The sequence below is a fragment of the Mesoplodon bidens genome, assembly GCF_964165515.1.
Source record: "Mesoplodon bidens genome assembly, chromosome: 3".
Classification (NCBI taxonomy): domain Eukaryota; kingdom Metazoa; phylum Chordata; class Mammalia; order Artiodactyla; family Ziphiidae; genus Mesoplodon; species Mesoplodon bidens.
In genome coordinates this window covers 98,354,643-98,380,876 of record NC_138178.1, presented here as the reverse complement: position 1 = coordinate 98,380,876, position 26,234 = coordinate 98,354,643, and the positions used below count along the sequence as shown (strand labels likewise).

The 26,234-nt window shown below is 38.1% G+C and overlaps 1 protein-coding gene across 5 annotated transcripts in view; it reads left to right on the top strand.

The window, feature by feature from the left end:
- The window catches only part of CDIN1 (CDAN1 interacting nuclease 1), a 217,677-nt gene that overhangs the window by 86,140 nt on the left and 105,303 nt on the right, over positions 1 to 26,234 (top strand). For all 5 annotated transcript variants that reach the window (XM_081229257.1, XM_081229256.1, XM_081229260.1 and 2 more), the window contains exons 6-8: positions 12,478 to 12,557; positions 12,907 to 12,956; positions 18,558 to 18,625. In XM_081229257.1, the coding sequence (XP_081085383.1) occupies positions 12,478 to 12,557; positions 12,907 to 12,956; positions 18,558 to 18,625 (198 nt within the window). The remainder of the gene's footprint in view (positions 1 to 12,477; positions 12,558 to 12,906; positions 12,957 to 18,557; positions 18,626 to 26,234) is intronic.

The window sequence follows — 26,234 nt, the reverse complement described above, 5'->3', positions numbered from 1 at the left end:
GGGCTTGGTTCCCAGGAAATGTTTCTTTCAATGTACTGAAAGTGTGTGAATTTTCATATTGTCTAACTTACCTTGAAATTCCATCTCTGCTTCCCCATTGACCCTTCTCCTAAAATTTAAGAAATCTAATGTTTAGTTTGTTCTTTTCCCATTAGATTAGGGAGCCTGCCAAAAAAGAGCACAGGTTCATGCCTGAGTACCATCTCCCTTTCCATGAATCTTTCCAATCCTGGGCAACACTTTTAATGACTTAGAATTAACTGCTTTCTAATTATGCACTGTGGCAGACACGATGGTGTGGTATGGGTCTTTGCCAGCAAAGGGAAACATGGGAGATATAAATGAGCAGGCTGCCAGAGGGAATTATTAGAAAGGCTTCTTGAAGTCATCAACTTGCAAAGCAGAGACTTATCCCTGTCTCATTGACCACTACAAACTCGGTCATACCACCTGCAGTATCACCTTTAAGAGCATCCATTTCTCTTTCTTTATATAACATAAGACACTTGTGATCTTGCCAGGTTTTCTAGCTACCCCAACAAATTTTGGTAGGTCTTTGCTGCCATTAACTTTCTCCCCTGACCTTGAGTTGGAGTCTTCTCTTTACCTATGACTCAACTCTCAATGTCATCTGACATGCAGGGCCCCAGTAAGACAGAAGAGCTCAGCTTCATTATGTGGCCCTATATTTGCTCTACCTGGAGCACTAAGTGTCTTGAAACTTTAATTGCCAATATTTGAATTGGAGGGACATCTAGGAGGGAGGAAAACTTGAGGTCAATTCTTATAAATATGATGCCTCAATCTGGAACATTTCACATTACTTTTGAGTACTATGGGAATAGTGCTGGAGAATAGCCAGGTAATTACGAGCCCAACTGGCTAGTAAGTTCATATCATGGCTCCACCACTAACTAGGAGTGGGACTTTGGGCAAATTATGTAAATTCCCCATGCCTCAGTTTCTTCATATCTAAGATGAGGATAGCCACCTTGTGAGTACCTACTGAGAATTCAACGAATTAGGGTTTAGAGTGGTGCCTGGTACACAGTAAACACTCAGTAAATGTTGGCTGTTATTCCTTTTCGGAAGTGGACACTTGTTATAGGGTAGGCTGAGTAACCCCACCTTCCTGAATGCTCAGCTGACTTTGTATAGTGTTTCTGAAATTAGAAATTTGGGTACATTTACAGTTTTTACCATATCCACATAGTGTACCACATGTACTAATAATAAATATGCTATATTTACCTGATATTTTTTAAATGTCATTTAATTATATTTTCAAAGGGAAATTTATAATTTCGCGTTAAATAATAAACTGGGCTTTCTTGCCATAAATAGAAAGTACTTGTTAAAATAACGTATAACTGTTCAAACAATTATTTTGTGTCCTAGTAAAGTCACTTCTCCTATGCCAGTGTTAAGCCCTCTTCTCTTTGGGAGACATGGCATTAAATGTTGTCAGCACTTATCTAAAGACCCATTGTGTCCTATAGCCTCTTAGTCTACATTTTCTGAAAACAGTTTTTTTAAAAGCCTACTCATCTGTAATAATAAAAGCTCAAATTAAGTCAAATCCATTTTAATACCTAAAAATTGCTGTAACAGTAGGGAACTGGATTTTGAGTAGTTCATTAATAATTCGGTCAGCAGTTTATTGAGTAGCTATTTGTGCAGAGCAACTTTGAGGTGATAGCTGAGAAATATTTTTGCTTGTCAAGTATCCTGACACAAGCAGTTCCTTAGCTGTCTTTGTGAACCATGCATTCTCAAAGATGGTGATATGGCATAGCCAGATATCAAGTATATCTGCGGCATTAAAATTTCATTGGGGAGCAATTAAGAAAAAAACGTCTGAAAGTGTCCTGAGGCAGCCATAATGAAACAAACTAAAAAGAGGTGAAGAAAGATTGATGTAGACCAAACATAGGGCCACAATGCAATCCGAAACCTTGTAGCTTCAGCACCAGTAATAAACTTATAAGAATTATTTCTCATCTTCTTGGTGTGACCACAGGATTAGCTAATCTTCCATGTAAAAACCCTCAGATATGTAAAGATAACATTGAGGAAGTATGATATCTTTTTTCTGTACTGTGCTAAGCATTATTTTTTTCCTTCAGATTTTGTTTTCTTTGGGCTATCATGGTTTCAAGTCTTAGCATCCTGATCAATCTTCTGTCAACAGGTGACAAAGTAATATGTAATAAAGTGCCAAATGATCAGTAGCAATGAGTTCACTCCACCCCACAATATGAGGGAGAGGAGAATTTGAAGTTTTGGCCAAGGGAAAGATTCAAAAGAACATTCCAGATTTGGACGATGGAGTCTGGGGTGGAATTAAATATGTACTTGGCATTAACCACAATGCTGAATAAATTTCTGTTGAATGTTTGTTCGTTGAATAAGAGTTGATGGTGTATGGTGGTTGTAGAGCTGCAAGTTGCCTGAGACAAGAATCTGATCAGTGTGAATATTCATGATTTGGAGACATCTTCCTCTTGTCCTTATATAATACTTTTTTGATGACTCTAGTTCAAGTTATTTCTTACACAATTATGTGCTAGTTAGAGAGCAAAATTATAATTTGTCTCTATAGGGTTCCCTAATGTTAAAAGATATCTCTTATTCAGATTGTCAGATGGGATCAGACTGCTTTAGAGATCACTCCTGTGCTACAGGAGAGCTAGCGAGCTGCCTGGAATTCTCGAGAGGAGTAGTTCCAACTGCAAGAGAAAGTAGGCTCCTGTAGGCCACTGGCAATATTGAAATTGTCCAGAAAAGACACTGGCAGGCCAGCTCCATGTAGATGTAACTTGAGACCTTCATGACCTTGATATCCAAAAGCCTTAAACCAGCACTTGAAGAAGAGATTAAATTCTAGCTGGTATTTTAGGCTTTGCCATTCTGGAGCTCAGCCTCTGGAGCAGCCACGTGAAGAAGCAGAACTCCTGGTGTGTTTTGGGAGCAGCTGTCTCCCCCATCCAGCTTTTCAGCTGCAGGGATTTTTTTTTTTCTTTGTTTTTTCAATGGAGGGAGAACCAGGTTCTAACACCACTGTGCTGTCTGCACTTGAATTTTCCTTCCAAATGACCCGTCTCATCTTTATCCCTGTATCATCCATCCCTCACTTCATCTTGTTTTCACTCCTGACTGCTGCTATCCAGTGTATAGTCAGCCCTATGCTGGCTCACTTATCATGCTTAAATCCATTTGTGACATCGGATTAGAGGTCCCATGTATATATGGTCTTGTCTTTGTTTCAGTCCAGGTGTAACCTAGGCACAGATGGCACTCTTTGCAGTAGGCAGGACTTCCAGGGACCTTAAGAGTGAAGATGATTCACCTGCTTGTTTGCCTCGGTTCCTTTCTGCAGTAGCTGGCCACTTATCTGAGCTTACACTAAGGAAAGGAAGAGTTATAAAAGTGGGTGTGATGTTAACGATTTGGGCAAAGTTGCTACTTGCTTGATTGCTGATGCTTGAAATGCCCTTAGCTGGAGGGAAAAAAAATCTCTCTCTTCTGTGGTTATAGGCAAGAGTTAAAATACAAACCCCCCATGCAGCGACAACGCATTAAGCTTAACACACACAGAGGTATAAAGGACTTCTACCAGGTTCTTTCCAGAGAACGGGTTTGACTCTGGATTGTGCACTGCACACACTGAATCCCACAAGGGGGCGCGGCAGGGGAGGGGTGTAAAGAGGGAAATTCTGGCATTGCCGCATTTTGCCTGTTGAATAGACTCACTTCTGCTGTCTCTCCAAGGCTGTGGCAACATGTGCGTGGTAAGAGCAGGCTCCTGACTTCCTTTATACCTCATGAAGTTTTTCTTTTTTTACCCTCTGGACCATAGAAAGTAACAAATGATTATGATGATGTGATTTTGGGAGGCAAGAAGCAGGCCACACTGTAATCTAACACCAGCCAAGGCAACAGCCTAACGACTGTAACATCCCAGGTCTCAAAGAGCATGTTAGTGCTTTTTGTGTTATTTTATTTCATCTTCACAACAACCCTACAAAATAAGCACCAGTGTTAATGCTCTTTTACTGATGAGGGCACTGAAGGTCACAGAGATTAATTAACTTGTTGATATGACACAGCTAGCAGGTGGAAGGGCCAGGCCTCAAACCAGGTCTATCTGATTCTAGACTCAGCGCATAACCACTGTTCCGTGCTGCCTCTCCATTTGAAAGCATTATAGTGCATAGCTTTGCAAGTTTACCTTTCCTTTAGAAGACATGTTTTTCCTCTTTTGAGGAAGATGTAAAAAAAAATTATGGTCTTGTTGTATGATATCTGAGGCTAGGTCATAAGAAGCCATAAACTTCTGCCTGGTTCCCTTGGGATGCTTGCTCTTGGAACCTACCCGTCAGTTCAAGGGGAAGTTCAAGCAGACCTCAGAGAGGTCCAAATGGAGAAAAACCAAGGCCCCTCTCCCACAGTTATAGCTGACCTCACAGCAAGCACAGATTTGCCAGACCTGTGAGTGAGTCGTCAAGAAAGTGAATCCTCCAGCACCCAGATAATCCACTCCAGTTAACGCCACACAAAGAGAAGCTGTCTCCATTGAGTCCAACCCAACTTGCCAAATAATGAGCATGTTAAGAAATTGGTGTTTAAAGCCACCAATCCCCTCCACCAAAAAAAAAATATGGGTCTGTATTTGAGAAGCCAGTGGAATTGATTCTCAAACCCGCAGAAACAAGTTGTTTTGTTTCCCAAGCCTGTTGATTAGCACAGTGCTTTGGCCTGTGACATGGTAGCGGCCTTTGGAGGGGTCAGGGGAACGATTTATTTCCTAGCCACCAATGACCATTCTCCCATTTCCCTGGCCTAGCCAGACACCATGCAGCAGAGAGGACTCCACGGGTGATTTAGGTGGTTCCATTCTCCAACCTACCTGCATATTTGCCACCTGACCCTCTCGCTATTGTTTGGGGCTCCAACTTCATGGGAGGACTTTTTTCTTTATATATTTATATAATTTTAACTGCAAAAAAAAAAATTAACAAAGAAACAAGCTTTCCTTTGAACTTCTTATTAAAGGGTTTCCAAAAACTTCAGCAACATAACAGAGTGAGTTTTTGTGGATGGGCTACATTTCCATGACAAAGACATAGAAATGATAGACCAAATAAACAACAACAAAAATCGTTTAAAGTACATAATCAACTTCAAACAAAGGAATTCAATCTCTAGTTACAAGAAATGGAGAGAGAATGTATATTCAGAGTGGTGAACAGGGGCACACACTGTGTATGTCCATAAGAATTTTTAGCTTTAGATGTAGACATAAAAGGCCGGGGCTGGGATTTCTAACACCCCATAGGGAAAGATGGGCAGCCAGGAGCTGGAATTGAGCTTCTACATATAGCCCAAACCATGAAAAAAAGGAGTAGGAAACTCCACGTGCCTAGAGAAAATGTAAGGAAGCTTGCTTACTGTATATGGACTTGGGTTGTGGAGTATTAGGAGAGGAGAGAGAAATTAGAAATAGGTCAGCACCATTTGTGAGTATAGGTTCAGATTTGCATTCTTACTTACTGCAGGATGCCTGAGCTAAGAAATTAACAATAAAACTAGTCTCTGCAAAAGTATACATGAAACTACTTTGTCATGGTTATTTCCGCAGCGCAAGTCAAACAATTCTTTCTGAAAATAAGCTCACAGTAAAAATTTACAAAGCAAGTAAGGAAACCACCACCATAGGGAAGATAGGTAAGTAGGTAGGCAGGTAGATAGTTACATAGGTAGAGAAATCGTATACTATGGACTAGAGATGAGAAAATGAAGTCACTATAAATTTAATCTATAAGGTGACATTTATAAACTAAAATTAATATATAAGATGATTGAAAAAAACAAAGACTATAGGGACTTCCCTGGTAGTGCAGGGGTAAAGAATCCTCCTTCCAATGAAGGGAATGTGGGTTCAATCCCTTGTTGGGGAACTGAGATCCCACATGCCGCAGGGCAACTGAGCCCCACGTGCCACAACAACTGAGCTTGTGCGCCTCAACCAGAGAGAGAAGACCCGTGTGCCGCAACTAGAGAGAAGCCCGCACACCACAACGAAGACCTGGTGCAGCCAAAAAAAAAGGGAAGACTATAACTGGATAAATGAAAGAATAGAAAATAGTGTGAAAAACACATTTAAAAATACAAAAATAACGTTTAGAAATGAAATAATGATCATTGAGGTTAAAAGCTCATTAGATGAGTGAAGTGTTGGATTAAACAAAAAAAATCAAAATTAGAAGAATTAGATTAGAACAAAAGTTAGTGAATTCTAGGATAGATCTAAGGAAAGTAACTTTAGTGTAACACAAGAGATGAAGAGAAGGGAAATATAAACATTTTATAGGGGTAGGAGATAAAATAAGACCTAAAAGATGTCTAATGTAAGCATTCCAGAAAGAGAATGGAGGCCAAAGCTATAATGGCTCATTTTTTTCAAACTGGTTAAAGGCATTTATCCTTAGACTCATGAAACATAGCTAATTCCAAGCAGGCTAAATAAAAAGAGTCATACCCAGGTGAACAATGATGTAACTATTGAATATCAAAGAAAAATCTAAAAGCAGAAATTAAAGACAAATTACCTATATAAGGACTACCATTAGACTGACAGTAGAGTTCTTATTTGTAATAGATGTCAAGAAACAATGGAATCGTATCTTCAAAGGGCTGAATCTTAGCCTGTGATTCTGTGCCCAGCTATATTATCATTCAAGAGTGAGAAATAAGTAGAGATATTTTCAGACAAGGCAGAACTAAAAGATTTGCTACTCAGTGATCCCAGCTGAAAGAACTAATAAATGAGGTGCTTTAGTAACAATATCCAATTTTTGGATATTGAATCCAAAAGTAGAATGTGGAATTCAAGAAGCAATGCTGAAAGAGGAAATTGACAAACATGTTGATAAATCTAAATAAGCATTGAATGTTTAAAAAATGTTTTTAAAATGGAAAGAGACTATATAAGTGAAGATTCTCCAGAGAAACAGAACCAGTAGCACTGTGTGCGTGCATGTGTGTGTGTGTAGAGAGAGAGAGAGAGATTATAAGAAATTGTTTCACATGATAATAGAGGCTAATAAGTCCCAATATCTACAGTTAGTCAGCAAGCTGGAGACACAGGAGAGGCAATGCCAGTGGCCTAGTTCCAGTCCAAAGGCCTGCAGGCTTGAGACCCAGGAGGAACCAATATTTTAGTTCTAGTCTAAAGGCAAGAAGATACCAATGTTGCAAGTCAAAGGCAGTTAGGCAGAAAGAATTCTCTTCTACTCAGTCTTTTTGTTCTAGTCAGTCCTTCAGCTGATTGGATGAGGCCCACCACATTAGGGAAGGCATTCTGCTTTTCTCAGTCTACCAATTCAAATGTGAATCTCATCCAGAAACACCGTTACAAACATCTAGAATAATGTTTGCCCAAATGTGTCACCATGTGGCCCGATCAAGTTGACACATAAAATTAACCATCACAAAGACTAACTAGGAAATTGTGTTTACAAACAAGATGGTTGAACAGAAATAATAGGCACAATAACATGGAGACTGATGAGGAATGGGGGGTTTCTGATTGGAGTGAGTGCATTCTAAATTACTTATACTCAGAATTACAGAGGAGGTATGATTAGATTAGATATTGTTCTGTTTAAATTTTTTTGAGAGGACTACTAAAGAAGTAGGTACAAAGTGTATTACATTCAAGTGAATAAAGAGAGAAAGGGGGCGTAAAGAAAATTTAATCAACTAGGAGGTAGTAAAGGAGAAATGGAGAAGGGAAGAAAATTGTTACCAGAACATGGAAAACAAGAGGGTAGAGATAAGTCCAGATGTTTCAGTTACAAGTGGATTAAACTCACTTTTTAAAAAGCAAAGATTTTCAAATTTGATTTTAGAAAATCTGGCTAAATGTTATTAATAAGAGTCAGGCCTAAGACTTAATGATACAATGAAGTTTAAAGTAAAGAAATGGAAAACCAGATATATCGGGCAGATACTATCCAAAAGAAAAGTGGTGCAGCAGTATTACCACTAGGTAATGTTATGTTTAGCACAAAAAAAAGAGATTGAGAAGGTTATGACTTGATGCCAAAAGACATAGTTTCTAAGAAGTATATGTAAAACAATGAGTTTGTACACCCAACAAAATAGCCTCCTAATATAAAAAACAAACATTGATAGAATTATGTGCAGAAACTGACAAACTGACAGTAGTAGTAGATTAGTTCATATCTAGTCTGGAACATATTAATAAGAATATAGAAGATTTGAATAATACAATTAAAAACCTTGACATACTAGACATACCTGAACTCTGTACCTCAATAGGAACTTCAGTGATTTTTAAGACATATAAAACATTTATAAAAATAGGTTCCATATAAAAACACAAAGGAAGTCAAGCACATACTTCCAAATTAAAATAAACATCACATACATTGACCACAATCTGATCAAATTGGAAATATAAAAAATGAAATATTTAAAAGAATTTATGAATCAAAGATTAAATCATAGTGGAAACTACAAAATATTTATAAATGACAACAAAAATTATGGCATGTAGCTAAAACAGAATTTAGAGGAAAAATTATAGCCTTAAAAAGTATGTTAAAAGATTAAAAATATATTTAATAAACATAGTAAATTAGTAAAAGGATAAGTGTAGCAAACTCAAAGAAGAAAGCAGGAAACAATGATCACAAAAGGATAAATTCAATGTAACTTGAAGAAATGGAGCAGTAGAAAGAAAACAAAACCCAAATTTGGTTTCTTGAAAATACTAATAAAACAAAACAACCTCTAGCAAGAATGATAAATTTAAAAGTTTACACAAATTAATCTTAGGCTATCCAAAGTTAATCTAATTGCTGATCCAGAAGCTAAATCAGAATGGTGGGACATGGATATTTATTATATTAGGCTCCTGCCTTCTTTATGTTAGAAATATTCCACAATAAAAAGATCATAATCTTTATTTAGGCATTATGCCTTAGTCCATGTGTTGCCTATTGCCTGTCTTCTGTGTAGCATGCTTTAACAGATACCAGCTCTCCTATTCTTGTACATCTTGCTTCAAGTGACTCATGCATTCTTGCTTTGGACATGCTTGGTAGATAGTTGAAATCTCAGCAGTTGAAGCAGTGACAGGGTTAAATTGTGAAATCAACAGAATGAATACCTCCAGCAAAGTTTAGGGAGAGCAAAACTCCTGTCTACCTGTGGTCAAAATAGATGGATGTACTTTGGACAGATGTCATGGCTGGCCTAGGGACAGCTTCTGTGAAAGGCATAGGCTTCCATGAGGGTTCATATCCCCAGCTGTCCCAAGATTGTCCAATTGCCTTTCCTTATCTGGTTGATGTTATTATTCCTCCCTTTGGCATTTCCTAAGCTTCAGAGTATGTGTGTAAATGTATGCTTGCACTCTGGCTTGATCTGAGATGTAGATCTACTCAAGCCTGAGTGCAAAGACCCAGGCATAGTGGGCAGGCACATCCTGCATCTGGAGCCTTGGCCTGCAGTTCCTATGTGTTAGCACTTTTCTCTCGTGCTCTGAAAAACAGCAGGTTGCAAGGAGAGAAAAGAGCTTCTTTTGAGTTTAAAATGAATGCGGACTCAATATATAGTTTTTACTATTCAATTTAAAATCACTGACTTCCTCTCACAAGCTTCCTTTGATTTGAATAGTCTTCTATTCAATATATTCAAACTATTTTTTTAAGTTTATTGGCTATGATTCTTAATTCTGGTAAGCACACTGTTCTAAAATGTATATTGTGAGGAAAATTATGATGTCATCCATTTCTTTTTCCTTTAATATTTCCCTTTCTTCCCTCATAAAATAAATGACCTAATTTTTTTCTGTCCTAGGGTATTGTCCCTCTTCTTTTTTTAAAAAGGGCCTTTGTTTTATGATTTTAGCAATGAGTTTGCATATAGTTTGGTATGAGGTCAGTAATTTTCCCTAGAATAGCACTTTGGGGTATACTGTCTGGTCATTTAGTAATCTTCTTCTCACATGGGTATGAGAGTTAGCAGTGTAACAACTTAGCAATGACCAGGTGCATGTGGAGAAGGTGCTTTTGTTCCCTTGAGACACTGATAGCATCGTGGGTACCACAAAGGAATGTGTCTGCCATTACTATCCGGTGACTGAGTGGCAGACCAGAGAGAGTGCAGTCCCTCAGGGAAGGTGACCCAATGCATGTGTGATTGCTTTGTTCCCCTCCTACTGGCCTGGCCTTAGAATTAAGTTGGGAAAACAGAGTGAGGTTACCAGGTACTTTACTATCTATTTAACACTATTGTTGGAATAATCTATTCTTTTATAATAAGACAGTTTGCTGCTTCATATTCCCAATGTTTGTTCCACTTATCCATGGTAATGTCTTTCCAAAATAATTGAGTCTAACTTAAGCTTACATGAGGCAAATGCCTAAGCCTGATTTGTTTCTTATTATTACTTAAACTTTAACAAAATAAATAATAAAAAAACTGTTGTAGCTGTTTTCTCTAGGAACTCATGTAAGAACCCTTAAAGGTAGTCAGGTCAGATAACATTATCACTTTCTACAGAGGAAGACACTGAATTTGAGAGGCTCGATAATTTGCCAGGTTGCAGAGCTGGGTATAGGGATAGGGCTGGATAGGATTCCTCCAGGGATGATGATCCTTTTTGAGACTCCAAATATGGCCTCTCCACTTGCAGTGCAAACACGTTTATAAATGGCTATTAACTATATAACATTGCTATAAACATGCAGTTATGCAACTAAGAATAGGAAATAATTAAAATTATTGCACTTCATTTTTTCTTTGTGCACTCCATACTATGCTTAAGTGAGAAGGATGTCATTTCCTTATTTCCTTCCACAGAATTTACTAACATTTATCATATCAGTGTTCTTATGGTACTGAACTTGATAAAGAACATCATAATCTAAAAAAAAATTGTTAAGCCAAAAATTTTCTCAGAACCTGAATGACATAGGTCTGTGGTCTGTGTTCATTCTGTTTCATTCTGTTTAACTAGATAATTATCCAGTATGCATTTTAGTTTGTGCTTGTAGGGACCAGACCCTAAGCTATTTTGGTAAATGGGAATGATTCCACTGGAGGACTTGAAGGAATTGATTCCTAAGCAACACCTGACTTAGCTTCCGTCTAGAGACTTGCCTTCCTCCCATGCTGAGGAAGAGGAGTTCTGGCCACCATGGCTTCTGCATGCCTACAGTAAACAGTGAGGCCAGGATCTCCTGCCTCACTTTTCAAAGGGTGTGATCTGGGCTTCCCTGGTGGCGCAGTGTTTGAGAGTCCGCCTGCCGATGCAGGGGACATGGGTTCGTGCCCCGGTCTGGGAAGATCCTACGTGCCGCGGAGCACCTGGGCCCGTGAGCCATGGCCAATGAGCCTGCGCGTCCAAAGCCTGTGCTCCGCAATGGGAGAGGCCACAACAGTGAAAGGCCCGCATACAGAAAAAAAAAGGGTGTGATCTGAATCCCTCGGAAGATGCCTCCCATAGTCCCTCTGTTGCAGTTCCCCGGGGTTAGGGTCAATTTAATTTGCAGCTGGGTGTGATGAGACATTTTGGGACAAAAATTCATATATAAATATAAATGTGCGTGTGTGTGTGTGTGTGTGTGTGTGTGTGTATTTTTTTCCCTTATTTAAGATTCGCCCAGGGCTTCCCTGGTGGCGCAGTGGTTGAGAGTCCGCCTGCCGATGCAGGGGACACGGGTTCGTGCCTCGGTCCAGGAGGATCCCACATGCCGCGGAGCGGCTGGGCCCATGAGCCATGGCCGCTGAGCCTGCATGTCCGGAACCTGTGCTCCGCAACGGGAGAGGCCACAGCAGTGAGAGGCCCGCGTACCGCAAAAAAAAAAAAAAAGATTCGCTCAATTGTCAGTCAGTTTTACCTACTTTCCTTACCTGTGAAATAGACATAACATTTCGTGGCAGTTGATGAGAATTATTTCAGAAAGGTTTAGAATGCAGAGATGCTTTCTCAGCTGAAAGTTATTTTTTATTGACGTCATTGAAGTCTTTGAATCTGACCTGCCTTCACTAAGCTTTCCAGGTACATATGCTTGGTTATAACATAGTTACCTGCAAAAGGTAAATATTTTCTTTTCTGATTGTTTTTGTTGTGCTTTTTTTTCCCCCAAGTGGGCTTTTCCAAAGGTAGTTTATCTGCAAAGAGACATATGCTGTAGGTCTATACTTGTTAATTTACCTTGGAAAAATTAGGGCATCTTCAAATCTGGCAATGTGGCTTATAAACTTGGCAAAGTGGTCTAATTAAAAGCTTCCCATAGATTTGAAAAAAGGAAAAAAATGATTAGTATCAGTAATGTTTTCATTTTCATGCTTTGTGTATTTATAGGTATATGTCACTTCTCATGTTGTATTAAAAGTATGTTGACTGTCTGCTAACAGTTCATCTCTTTTCTTCTGCAGCCTCCAAGTCTGTTATAAATAGTATGCTACGGGACCCTTCTCAGATTCCAGATGGAGTTCTAGCAAATCAGGTCTATCAGGTATTAATCACAGCTGTCTATTTTCAGTGGCAATGCTGTTATCTGCCTAGCAGAGTAAAGGATTTTAAACCTCATTTAATTACTGTCATCATAAACTATCACTGAGGTCAGGGTGCACCATAAATGGCAATGCAATATTTGAGAGAAGAGCATTTCACTTTTTAATAGCTTGCTTTTATAGTGAATAAAAAGGATGCAATTTTTGTTTTCTGTGATTAAATCTGAACAGTCTTTTGATAGCTTTTTAAATTTCTTTTTAGGAAAAGGAATTACTGCTTTTAGGATACTATTTAACTGCAACAGTTTTTGTAGTCACTCATCCCAGACCCCTTCTCTTATTTGTCTGCAGTGCATCGTGAACGACTGCTGTTATGGACCACTGGTGGACTGCATCAAACAGTATCCTTTCCCATAAAATTTTAGGTGCACAATTGACGAGCTTAGACTCAGTGGAGGAGATGTGTCTAGCTTTAACCTGACATAAAGTTCTGCTTCGCAAAACACATTTCATACTCTTCTATTTTATATTCAATCAACTGGAGGGTCACTGCAGACCATTCTTTTCTACAGCTTAAAAAAAAAAAAAAATCAGATAGGCCCCGGGAAGATGTCAGTTCAGCAGTTGCACAGTCACAGGCTTATTTCAAACTGCTTGGTTTTCAGTGAGTTTAAAGGTACAGAGTCATGAGGCAAGTAACACGTTGTCTTGGATGTCTAACTATGCCAGTGAACATTTTTTCAAATATAACACATTTCTATTTAAAATGAACCAAATTTAGTTGAGAATAAATTTTGAGCCTGGAGTTAAAGGCTGATGTGATTAAAATGCCACCAGAGACCATCACATTTTAAAGGGCAGTAGATTCTTATTGCTTAAATGTTGATTACAATCTGAGCTCTTGCTTGGGTTCCTAATAAACATTTTTAGAGAAAACCAAGCTAATTTTTCCCTCTGGACTGAATTTAAGGCTATGAGAACAGATGTCCAGTCATTCTTCATTAAAGATATTGAGATTACTAGAGTTAATGCTTGCTTCTTCAAACAGGATTTGACTGGACAGCAACTAGACTTGGTGAAGGAGGACATTTTTAATCAATACCTTTAGTAGTGTTGTGGCAACACTAAGGATATTGACAGTCCTGGGCTCAAAAAGTTTATTCAAAAAGTTAAATAATTAGCAATTTTTTAATGGGAATCATATCTATCTGAGTCCATGAGTCTCATATTTCTTAATAATATAACATACCCTTCCTGGGTTTTGTTAGCATGGGTGGCATTGCGACCAGTTGTGACTCGGTGCTTACCAGTAAGGAGGCTTTTTGTTAGAAGCCCTTGCTAGTCGTCGAGAGAGAGAGAGAGAGAGAGAGAGAGAGAGAGAGAGAGAGAGAGAGAATGAGTGTGTGTGTGTGTGCGTGTGTGTGTGCGTGTGTGTGTGTGTGTTTATATTCCACCTTGTTTCCTAAAGGCTTAGAGTCAGTGAAATTTTTGTAAAAAAAAAGATTCATTTTCTTTTTTTCATAAAGTTAACCTTTGAAAAATAATCTTTTTTAACAGAGCCCTCTTGTAAGAATATTCAGTATCTATGTTACAGCCCTTGGTATATTTATTCTTCCAATCTAACTTAATCTATTATATTCATTAATATATAATATTAATATATTATAGCCCTTGTATATTTCTTATTCCAATCTAACTTAAATGAATAAAATCACAGCATTGGGCTTCCGTGCTGGCGCAGTGGTTGAGAGTCCACCTGCCAATGCAGGGGACACGGGTTCGTGCCCCGGTCCAGGCAGATCCCACATGCCGCGGAACGGCTGGACCCGTGAGCCATGGCCACTGAGCCTGCGCATCCGGAGCCTGTGCTCCACACGGGAGAGGCCACAACAGTGAGAGGCCCGCGTACCTCAAAGAAAAAAAAAAATCACAGCATTGTCATAAGCTTGCCTCTTTATTAGACCAAAGTGAAACTATACTTTATTTTCAGTGTAAAATTAATGATAGTGTTAGAAACTGTCGGAATGCCAACCTCACATTGCTACAGTGATAAAGTGTAGCACATTCATATAACAACTAACACCATCTCAGAGTATCTGGGGTGGAATTACATGTTAATTTTGAAGCACATAAAATAGTTAAAAATCAATTTAAAGTTAAGGTTTTAAAAGCATAATGTCTTTTGAAGGATTGCTTATTGATTTTAAATATAACTATCTAATTATATATGCATGGACTAAAGTATGAAGTCAACTGCTTTGTAAATGCCAGGAGGCTGTTTTTCAGTAATAGTTGAGATGCTTGCGGGAAACTAGATTGCTGTATTGCTGGCGAAGAAAATGGCTTGTGAGGTTATTTACAAGTTTTGCCCCATGGTCACTGCCATACATCAATAATAAGTATTATTACAGAGAAAGTCTAAGTGTTTCTGCTTATGAAGCATTATAAATTCTGTTTGGAGTATTTTCCTTGCATTTTTGCCATCATTCACTTTCCTTTTTTGGCTGTGTTATTGCCAGTAGAATTTAAAGTAGTACATGATTTCAGTTGATAAAGATAATGATGTATGTCTGTAAATTGTATTCACTGACTCGATTATAATTTCACAGTTCCATTATGCCTATTGCCAGTAAAATTACTGTTTTTATAAGCTTTATTTTCTAGACCTTGTATTTTATATATGTTTATACCAAACAAAGCATAATCAAGAAGTATATCTTTCCAAAGTTTCAAATTAGTGATTGCTTTTACCATACAAAATAAAACAGGCTGGGATGTTCATAGCGAATTGATTTTATCTTTGCACTGAGATAGCAGCAGTTTAATATAGTGTAAATACACTTGCATAGATGTTTCTGAGGCTGATAAACAGGAATTATTTTATTTCACACTGAGTAAAAATTATTGAATTTTCATGTGAGTGGAAATGCTATTTGTATGTTGTTCTGATAATTTGGTAATGTTTACATTGCTTACTCAGTAAATTGCATCATTTCATTAGAAAGCACACACTTAATAAATAGAATAGGTGCAAAACCTTTTTACTCCATTATGAAAATGTTACATGTAGACATTTGTTTAAGTAGAATAAAGTAAATTGGTCATTTATTAATAAGACGCCAAAAAAGCACAGTAGCAAAGAGTATATAAACTGTCATTGTGCTTTCTTTTTCTTTTGGTGTCTACTGTAATTCTTCCTACATAGCCATGCCCACCTTTCCTGCCACAGGTTATATTCACAGACACAAAAGGCGTGAGAAACCGGCCACCTCAACTTTCCAAAGTGTGACTTCAGGACAAGCTATTAGACAAAGACCTAAACAGAGGAGCAAGGAAAGACAATGATCCAGGAAGCTTGAAGTGCTGTGGGTTTCATTTCTGTACCATCAGTAACCTCAGTTTCATGATTCAACATTTTAGATGTAAATAATTTACAACAATAAAAGTGAGAGCACATTTATGTGGAATAGAAGTAAATAATTTAGTTCTCAAATGTGGGATGCCCCTAGTAATGAGAAACCATTGAGAGGTATCCATCAGATATCTTCAATGGACTCTGCAAATGTGTGGAATTTTGTGATTTAAGAATTTGTTTTCTTTATTTTATTTTCAATGAGAAGTAAGAGCAGTCCTGTGCATGGGGAGGAGGGGACAACAGAAGGAGAAAGACAATGATAATGACTTGGGGCTTGTTTTGACAGTGGATACGAGTGGTCTCACCTCTTGAATTCTAAGATTTAAGTGATATTCACCTGTATGTGTTGATAAAGAGCAGACTAATTCTCTAAGAATTTTTAATTTTACAAATAATATATAAGCTTTATTTGATTTAAATTGGACTCTCGCAGTGCATGATCAGAATTAAAGAGTCTCTGGTAAGCCAAGGAGTGATAGGACCAGGTTGACATCAGTGAGATGGAGAATTAGATAATTACAGGCACACCTCATTTTATTGTGCTTCACTTTATTGCGCTTTGCAGATATTATGCCTTTTACAAATTGAAGGTTTGTGGCAACCCAGCACTGAGCAAGTCTGTCGGATTCATTTTCCCCATAGCATTTGCTCACTTCATGTCTCTGCGTCACCTTTTGGTAATTCTTACAGTATTTTAAACCTTTTCACTATTATTATATTTGTTAACGTCATCTGTGATGTTATAATAGCAAAAAGATTAGGACTCGCTGAAGGCTCAGGTGATGGTTAACATTTTTTAGCAATAAAGTATTTTTTAATTAAGGTATGTGCATTGTTTCTTTGGACATTACTGAGCACTTCACAGACTACATTATAGTGTAAAAATAACTTTTTTTTTTTTTTTTTTTTTTTGCGGTACGCGGGCCTCTCACTGCTGTGGCCTCTTCCGTTGAGGAGCACAGGCTCCAGACGCGCAGGCTCAGCGGCCATGGCTCATGGGCCCAGCCGCTCCGTGGCATGTGGGATCCTCCCAGACCGGGGCACGAACCCGTGTCCCCCGCATCGGCAGGCGGACTCCCAACCACCGCGCCACCAGGGAAGCCCAAAAATAACTTATATATGCACTGGGAAACCAAAAAATTCATGTAACTTGCTTTACTGTGATTTTTTTTTTATTCTGTAACTGAATCCACAATATCTGCAAGATCTGCCTATGCTACCAAATGCTTTTGACAGAATTAAAGTACCAGAATAGGATAACACTCCTTTTCACACTTTATACAATCTCATCCTTTTGGAAAATAGACCAGAATTCCAAGTCTCTTTCTTGACTTCATTACTTACTTGCCATGAGACTGTCAGCAGGTTTTTCAGCCTTCCTGAACCTTTCTTTCGTTAACTGTAAAACTGGGACTAGTAATGGTACCTGCTCATGTGGTTGTTGTGAAGATTAAATAAGATGATACACCAAAGTGTTTAGCACAAAGGCTTAGTATATGGTATTTAAGAAATATTAACTAATATCAATTATCTTTACATAATCAATTTTAATATATTTTAAAGAAGCCGTACAGAGGTCACAGACACAGGCTTTGCAGAGATTTTATACCGATCTTCTGCTCTGCCACACATTAGCCATATGACCTTGTGCAGATTTCTTCCTAAGCCTCAGTTTTCTCGTCTGTAAGATAAGGATAATAATAACTGTGAGGATGAAATCAAATACATAAAGCACTTAATACAGTGCCTCCCTCATAATAGCACTCAAAACATTTTTTTTTTTTTTTTTTTTGGCCGCCTGGCATGCGGGATGTTAGTTCCCCTACCAGGGGTCAAACCTATGCCGCCTGCAGTGGAAGCACAGAGTCCTAACCACTGGACTGCCAGGGAAGTCCCAACACTCAAAACATTTATATGTGAGTGTGTATGTATTCATATGCATTATATAATATGTGAAAACTTGCACACACGAGAAAAAGACTTGAAACAGCCTCTGTACCCACAGCCTGATCCACAGCCTGATCCACAGCCCTTTACTAGGATGTCTTTCCTCCAGAGTACATATAATTCTCAACAAGTCAGTTGTTTGACTTCCCAAGTCACAGAAGAGCACCAGTCATAGACTAGAAGTGAAATAGGAGCTGCTAAATGCTGGCTTTGTGACAAGTGTGAATTCACAGAAGATTTATGGAACTCTGTAAGACTGGAAACTCTTTTAGGGCAAAGGCTGGTTGGTATTCTTTGCTGCACCTAGTAAGTGCTTAATAAATGGTCCTAAATTGAACTGAGGGATTTTTAACATAGCATAAAGGATGTTTAAAATGAACTTCTTTTCAAAAGACGATAAAGTACACCTCCATTTACAAATCTTTATTTGCCAAAATCCACTTAAACATTATAGAAAAAAGTCTGTCAAATCACTTAAATGAGGGGATTTGTAAAGAAATCTCACTCCTCAGAGATGTGGGCTATATGAGGAGGTACTTGCTGTAATTACCTCCATTGGTCATTTCATCTCAAAGTATAGCCCTGGTCTTAGTGTGCTTTAATTCTACCTATGTTACCCTCCTTAACTAACGCTTCCCAGTGCCATTGGTCATGAGCATGAAGTCCTGCTCAGGGACTTGCTTCTGGAGAAAAACCTGTCCTTCCTAGGTAAGTATTGCTTACGTCCTCTCCAGCATGTGTTATCTCCACGAGTGCTTAAATATATATTTTTTAAAATCTTCCACTTGCAGTTATTATGTACTAAAGGAAGAGAAAACGATGATGGATGCTGTGCATGTTATCTTTTATTGATTTAGAACTGAGCAGGAACTCAGTTACCTAATCCCCTATATATACAGCACATGCACAGGCTTGCAATTAATATTTTATAGCATAAGTGGCTGAAAAAATACTTTAATATCTGTTGCAGTATTACTTTTGGTGTCATGAGATATTAGCCATAATCTAGGCCTTCTGAGAGAAAGAAACAAAAGAAATATTGTCCATAAAATACTTTATATATTAAAAAGAATTATTAGAAAAATTCATGTTAGGTATTTTTGTCTCATGTATGGAATTGGCTAGTACTTTTACTTGAAAATGAAATACTGAGATTTTATTATTTTTATGCCAAACATGAATTGTCATCATAGATTTAGTATGATTTTTAAAAATCTCACATGTATGCATGTGTTTGTGTGCCAATGTGGAATCTTATTACAGATTGTTATTTCTTTCAATGTCTCTTACGCATTAGAAATTAAGCCTCAAAAGGCATTCATGTGATAACTGATCACAGCAACCATAAAGCACTCTACAAGGAATTAATTCCTCTTCTCCATTTTAAATGTGGTAATTTGTCAAGGTTCTATACAGATCGTATTATTGTACACATCTGTTTTATGTAGATGTTTAAGAGTTTGCATAGTGTATTTTTTTTAGTTTAAAAACATCAAACAATATTTGGTTACATAATTTTTGCTCCAAAATGGACAAGACTTAGCCAAGGAAAGTCAAATGAATGGTCTTATGTCAAGTTGAGCAAGGATGTTGAATACAGTCCTGCAAGAAGTCTGTTTTAACTCTTAATATTCAATATTTTTATTAGTGACCTGGAGAATGGAGTTGAATGTGTTATAAGATTGTTGATAATTTTAAGATGGGGTATACCGTAAATATTCTCCAGCGAGAGTTAAAGAAAGCTGATAAATTAGGAAAGTGGCCTCAGATTACTGAATTAAATTTTGCTATGCAAAAGCAGCAAGTTTTTGTTTTTGTTTTTTTTAACATCTTTATTTGAGTATAATTGCTTTACAATGGTGTGTTAGTTTCTGCTTTATAACAAGGTGAATCAGTTATACATATACATATGTTCCCATATCTCTTCCCTCTTGCATCTCCCTCCCTCCCACCCTCCCTATCCCACCCCTCTAGGTGGTCACAAAGCACCGAGCTGATCTCCCTGTGCTATGCGGCTGCTTCCCACTAGCTATCTATTTTACGTTTGGTAGTGTATATATGTCCATGCCACTCTCTTGCTTTGTCACAGCTTACCCTTTCCCCTCCCCGTATCCTCAAGTCCATTCTTTAGTAGGTCTGCATCTTTATTCCCGTCTTGCCCCTAGGTTCTTCATGACCTTTTTTTTTTTTTTTTAGATTCCATATATATGTGTTAGCATACAGTATTTGTTTTTCTCTTTCTGATTTACTTCACTCTGTATGACAGTCTCTAAGTCCATCCACCTCACTACAAATAACTCAGTTTTGTTCCTTTTTATGGCTGAGTAATATTCCATTGTATATATGTGCCACAAGAAGATGTGGCACATATATACAACAGAATATTATTCAGCCATATAAGAAGAACAACTGAGATGTTCAGCATATGGAAAGAGGGTGAATTAGATAGAAATCACTTTTTAAAATCTGATAAAAAACAGAGCGTATAATGACTCAGAACCAGTTGGAATGGATGACCTGTGATGCACCATGAGATATGTTGTAGAACTATGGAGTTGCAATAATATTATGAAGTATCTGATCATATTGATCACTCAGTGACCAATACAGCACGGCCAAGTCTATTGTTTCAAGCCACCGACTGAGCAGTCATATTTTCAAGACTGCTTGGTATTACTCTCTTGGCACCATCTGCTTAAGAGTAGTCAGGCCCTTGGCACCACTTCTTTGCTTCAACTAGCTTTTCTCTGCTTCCTTCCTGAGGACTAGAAGACCCCACCAGGGAGGAAAAGCAAAGGGCTTACTCATGGCTTAAACTTAGTCCCAGGTCCTTGACTCCCTTGATTCCGGGAACTGAGTGCACTAGACTGGATTGGCCATGGCTGACAAAGGCAGTGCAGAAACACGCCAAGGAGTCATTGCCACTTGCATATGTGTTCAGAAAGGGGACTTCATATGGAAGAATCCCATCTATTCCTCTGTGCTCTAAGATCTAGAGGTAATTCTTTTATTGAAGCATACTAAAGATGATACTTAACTGTGTTTTAGCTGGCTTCATGTAACCTCAGTCCTGTTTTGAGGCATTTCCTCATCAGCATACGAAGAAGTTGTTATTCTATGTACTTTAAGCGTTTTAACGTAATACTGAATTAATACATGTTTATTTATGGTTAAAACATGAAAATTCAAAGCTTTGTATGGAGTATTGTTATGGGGTTGTTCTTTTACCTTGGAAATACCCCTTCACAATGATTAATCATATCTAAAGTACTGTACCAGGTAAATTTAGATAGATCATCAAAAATATTGGTAGATAAATAGACCACTAAATGTATTTTATGTTTTCTTGTTTACATGTGTACACCATAAATTTTGTTGCAGAGACATTGCAAACATGTTTGTTTTTCTTTGATTTTTTTAAATAAGTGAAGGTAAAATCAATCTCTTTCCCTCCGTGTCTCTCTCTCTCTCTCCTTCCCTCCCTCCCTCCCTCCTTCAAATCTGGACTACTTTCAAAAGACAAGGATTCTTATTGTTTATATATTACCCCTTCTTAAGAATTATGACTTCCTGAAATTTTTTATCTCATTTAAAATTTTCTACCTATTGTGCTCGATATGTCATTTTATAAAATACATATTTTATCTGACCTCTGTAAAACAGAGAGGTCAGATAAAAGAGAAAAATAAAAATAAATCACTTTTATCTTAACCCTAATAATTTCTTAAATTTTCTTGATTTATAACCATGTACTGAGCAGTTGCTATGGCACAAGATTTCACCAGGCACTATTGGAAAGAAAGAGAGTCCTTTTCATTGAAGATTTGGGTATACTCATGGATTTATCCTATCTTGTCAATTTATCCATTTTGTACTTCTCAAAATGTATATTGTATTAAGAGGAGTCAACGTTGAATAAATGACTTTAGTTTCTCCAACTCGAAAATATATTTTATTCACATATTTGTTCAAAAAATAAGTTACTGAGTCAGGTACTATTTTAAGCATTAGACATAAGTCAGATAAAGTCCCTGCTTTTGTAGCGTTATGGTCTAGTAGGGAGACAAGTTACAAACAAATGAATACAGGTAATTTCTAGCAATTTTCTCAGAGTTCTTGTAATTCTTTTATTCATTATTCATTCATTCTTTTCAGTTAACTTTTGTCGCGTATGTTCTCTGCATGCCAGGAACTATACACTAATTAGTACGAGGATGATGACAAACACTCCCGCCGTCTGGCTGCTCAGTCACACACACTATTGCCTTGTCCGTCCCAGTAAGAATGCAGTTTCATCTAGTGCATCTCACTTGATTGTCTTGATAGTGAAAATAAATACATTCAAGACTGTTATCCTGCTTCTATGAAATTTTTGAAAGAAAGGAAAATCAATAGCTACCCTTTACATATGAAGAAAATGCTACTGGCTCATAAGCTACTTTTCCTGAAGTGGTGATAGAATTTTGCTTACTCATCTGTTCTCTCTCAGTCGCCCCTTCCTGCTTCCATGTTCTTCTCGGACAGCTAGTTGAGCTCATTAGCTTGGCTGTCTTACCACTAAGCTAACCACTCTTTCTTTTGGTGCAGCAGACAGATACCTTTAGTACTTGCTATGGGCAGGTACCATTAGGGATTAAAAAAAAAAAAAACTTAAGTCAAACATGGAGCCTTCCAGGAAAATTTCAGATAAGTAGAGGTCAGTTCTTTCCAAGGATAGTTAATTTAGAATGAATATTTATTGATCGGCATTTAAAGTCTCAGAAAATGTGAAGAGCCTGCTGCCCACTTTTAGGCTTGAAAGCACAAAGAACCCTTCTTAAACTTTAAATTGACCAGTGTCACTTGTGACCATCCTTATCCCCTCTGCTAAGAGTTTGTTCCATTTCTAACATCAGTGAAATAGAAAATGTATTATGTCTACTGATGGAGATGTTTTAATTTGTATCTCTCAAGTAATTAATGAAACCACGTTTTGTTATATCCTCTCTCTGTCTCTGTCTCTCTGTCTGTCTGTGTCTCTTTTTTGAGGGGGTGAGGGGAGAGATTTGGACAAAAGGCAAGGGAGGAAAGGAAAATAGTGACTGCCAGAAGATGACAAGACTGTTTGCACTGTTAGGGAAGATATGAAAGAGCTTGTACCAAAGACTGAAGACGAACCATTCATCCTCCACGGGTTGGCATATCTCCAGGTCAGAGGGACTTTCATTAGTGACTTCCACAGCCACTGTCTGGTGCAAATTCTTGTTAAGTTTGGCTTAATAAGGATGGCTCTGGAGTTATTTTTTTCTTTCCAGTGAATGTTGCCCTGCTAGTAGAAGCTAACAGTTATTTTGAGTGACACCTGAGAGACATTTGCTTCATCCCTTCCTCACCCTACCATGTTTGGTCTTGCCTTATGACAAACCAGCATATTTTACATGGGTGCTTTTCTAGCATCCATGTATTACTCTGTGGGGCTCCAGGAGGGTGTAATCTGTAAAGCCAAATAGGCTTAGTGAAGGATGTCCCTTGCTGTAAGAAATTAGGATCTTTGTTTCTAAGAGTTCATCTACTCCTGCTGCTTTATTCCCCACCTGAAGCAGCAGTGCTCTGGGGAAGTGATTATGATGTGACAAACGGGGGATTATGACTTTAGGTGAAGAATAGGCAGTGGGAATAGATGAGATTTAGAATACTAAGATTGTGTTTACATGCAGATGTTAGCAGTAGAGGTTAAGAGACTAGAAATAAAACATATGGTTATATAGGCTAAAGGGAACTGAGATGGTTGGGTATTTCAGAAGGTATCAACTATTTAAATTCCTAACTAAAGGTTAAAAATTAGATGCAGTTTTCAGGGTAACAGGAACATTATATTGGGGGCAGGATCTGGAGAATCTGGGGCCTGTTCTCCCCTTCCTGAAGAAGTTGTCAGGGTGAGGGACCATCTTTACTTACTTGCCTTACTGAATATGCTTGTGCACGCTTCTCCCTGGGACCAAGAGAAAAGAACCACAGACGTGTGTATGCTGCTGAAAGACAGGTTCTTTGGAACTTTGAAGACAGGTTACCCTGCCCACTTAATGATGGTAGTCTTCCTGCTTCAGGCCCACAGCTCTTCCGTCACCATTGCTCTGGTTAGATAACTCACATCTGCCAATATCTGCTCTCCTGGCTACTGATGATAAATTAAAACTTTTGGTTGTGACAGAAATCCAGTCCAACTAGATTATATGCACACACAAAAAAGGAGAATTTATTAGTTCAGAGATATACCCGTGAAGTCCAAAGGAGAAGTTTGCTTCTGGTGTGTCTAGAATCCAGAAGACAAAACAGTGTCATCAGTTCTCCTCTTTTTTCCCTTTTGTGTTCTTTTTTTCCCTGTTGGCTTCATTCTTAGACAACAAAGATGATCCCTGGCAGTTGCTAATTTGTTTACTCTTGAGAGTTTGTAATCCCAGGGAACAGAGGTGCTTCTCGTTGGCCTCATAATGAATCTTAGAAAGGGCTCTGATCAGTTATTCTGAGTCAAGTGTCCACTCCTGTGGCCAGTGGTGGGGGCGGGAGGACCGCCCACCAGAATCACATTGTGAGAGTAAGGTGGCAGTGCCAGACAGGGCAGAGTACAGGACAGAAAAAATCAAATATCTCACCCCACAGAAAATTAGCTACAGGAGCTTTATTCCCCATAACCAAAAGGCATCGGGGGTCAAATCTGTTACTGTTATGGTTGGATTGGTTCCTTGGTCCTGTGTGTTTGTGTATCAGTGTGTAGAGATCACTTTTATGTCTCAGAGCGGCTAATGTGCCTCCCTCCATTGAGCTTCGTTCAGGGACAATAGGGTCTTAACATCAATAACTACACCTCAAAGAGCTGGGGCAGACAAAGGCTAACATTCATCCATTCCACAGAATTTTGGAGTTAGAAAGGGCTCTGTGACCATCCAGTCTCCCTGTTGTGTTTAGTGGAAACTTGCCCCAGACGTTTCATCACAGTTACTGCCCTCCCCCTCCCAACAACTTGCCCTGAATTCTTTTTACTCTACCATGCTGATTTGTCCCTTCTCTTGTGGCATTAAACCAAAAGAACTTAGAGCGATGCAGTATAAAATATGGAAGAGTTTTGCTTTTGTTGTCCATGTTCATGTCCTCTGTCTCCACAGCCACCAGTCAGCAGGGGCCAGCCTACCCTGCCTCACTTTGCACTGTCCTGGCTTGTGACCTCTCATTTGTTTCCTATCTTTAGGGCACTTCAATTTTCACAAGTATTGTCCCCTAAAGACATAAGCAAAGGACAAGGTCAGAGCAGTCAGTTGTATTCCTTATTAGTGGCTTTGATAAGAGGCTATGGGGGAAGAGGTTAAAACTAATGGCTGTAATGCAATTTTTAGGTTCTCTAAAGATTTCATTCGTCTGTGTTTTCACTCTCCCCATTAAATGCATATCTGTTCGGTGTACCTTTGCCCATGGTTTGCATAGCACAGTAACATCTATTACCAAAACCCTGCTAACTTCTTAAATTGGAAAGGCTGTGAAACTTACTCTTAGAGAATATAAAAATATGGGATGCAAAGGTCATAGCACCAATTATTGAATGAGACAGTATTTTGGGGGGAAAAAAAAACAGAAAAACAAGATACTAGAGTAGAAAAGATATACTGTAGTTTTCACTTGTATTGATGTGTATTTTTTGCCCTTCCCCAATTTAGTAAAAATGTAACAGGTGTTAAAAAGTTTCTTTTTGTACGAGGTATTTTAACCTAGCATTTTAGAAACGTTTTGACAAATTCATAGATAAAAGACCATGTCAGAATATTATTTTTCTTTTCATTTTCAGATGTTATGAACTGGAATTTTGCATAATTTCTCTGGGAAATAACTGTATTTCTTAAATTTAAAGTCTTTTAAGAAAAAAAAAAAAAGAAAACCTCAAACTTCTTCTTGGCAGTCCTCATGCCATGCTATGATTCTTAAGTATATGTTAACTAGTTTCAGATGTGTTTTGTTCTCTGACTCAGAATCACGCCTTTATTTTAAAAAAAGAAATTGTGTAATCAGTACTTAATTGCTTTGGATATTTTGGGCATTTAGAGGAGAGGGTAATTAAAAGGCCCGAGAAATTAAACTTTCACAGTGTTCTTTACATATGTGTGATTCCTTTTTAAAAATGTCCTCTAAAGGCAAGCCTGACAACTTAAAAACAAATGAAGATCTGGATTGTCTTTTAAAATGTAACATCAGTTTTATCTGTGGATGCAGTTTCATTGGTTTTTTAGTTCCATTGAAGAAAGGATCATTAAAATGCTAGAGATCAAGTGATTATTTCGTTCATCTCCTC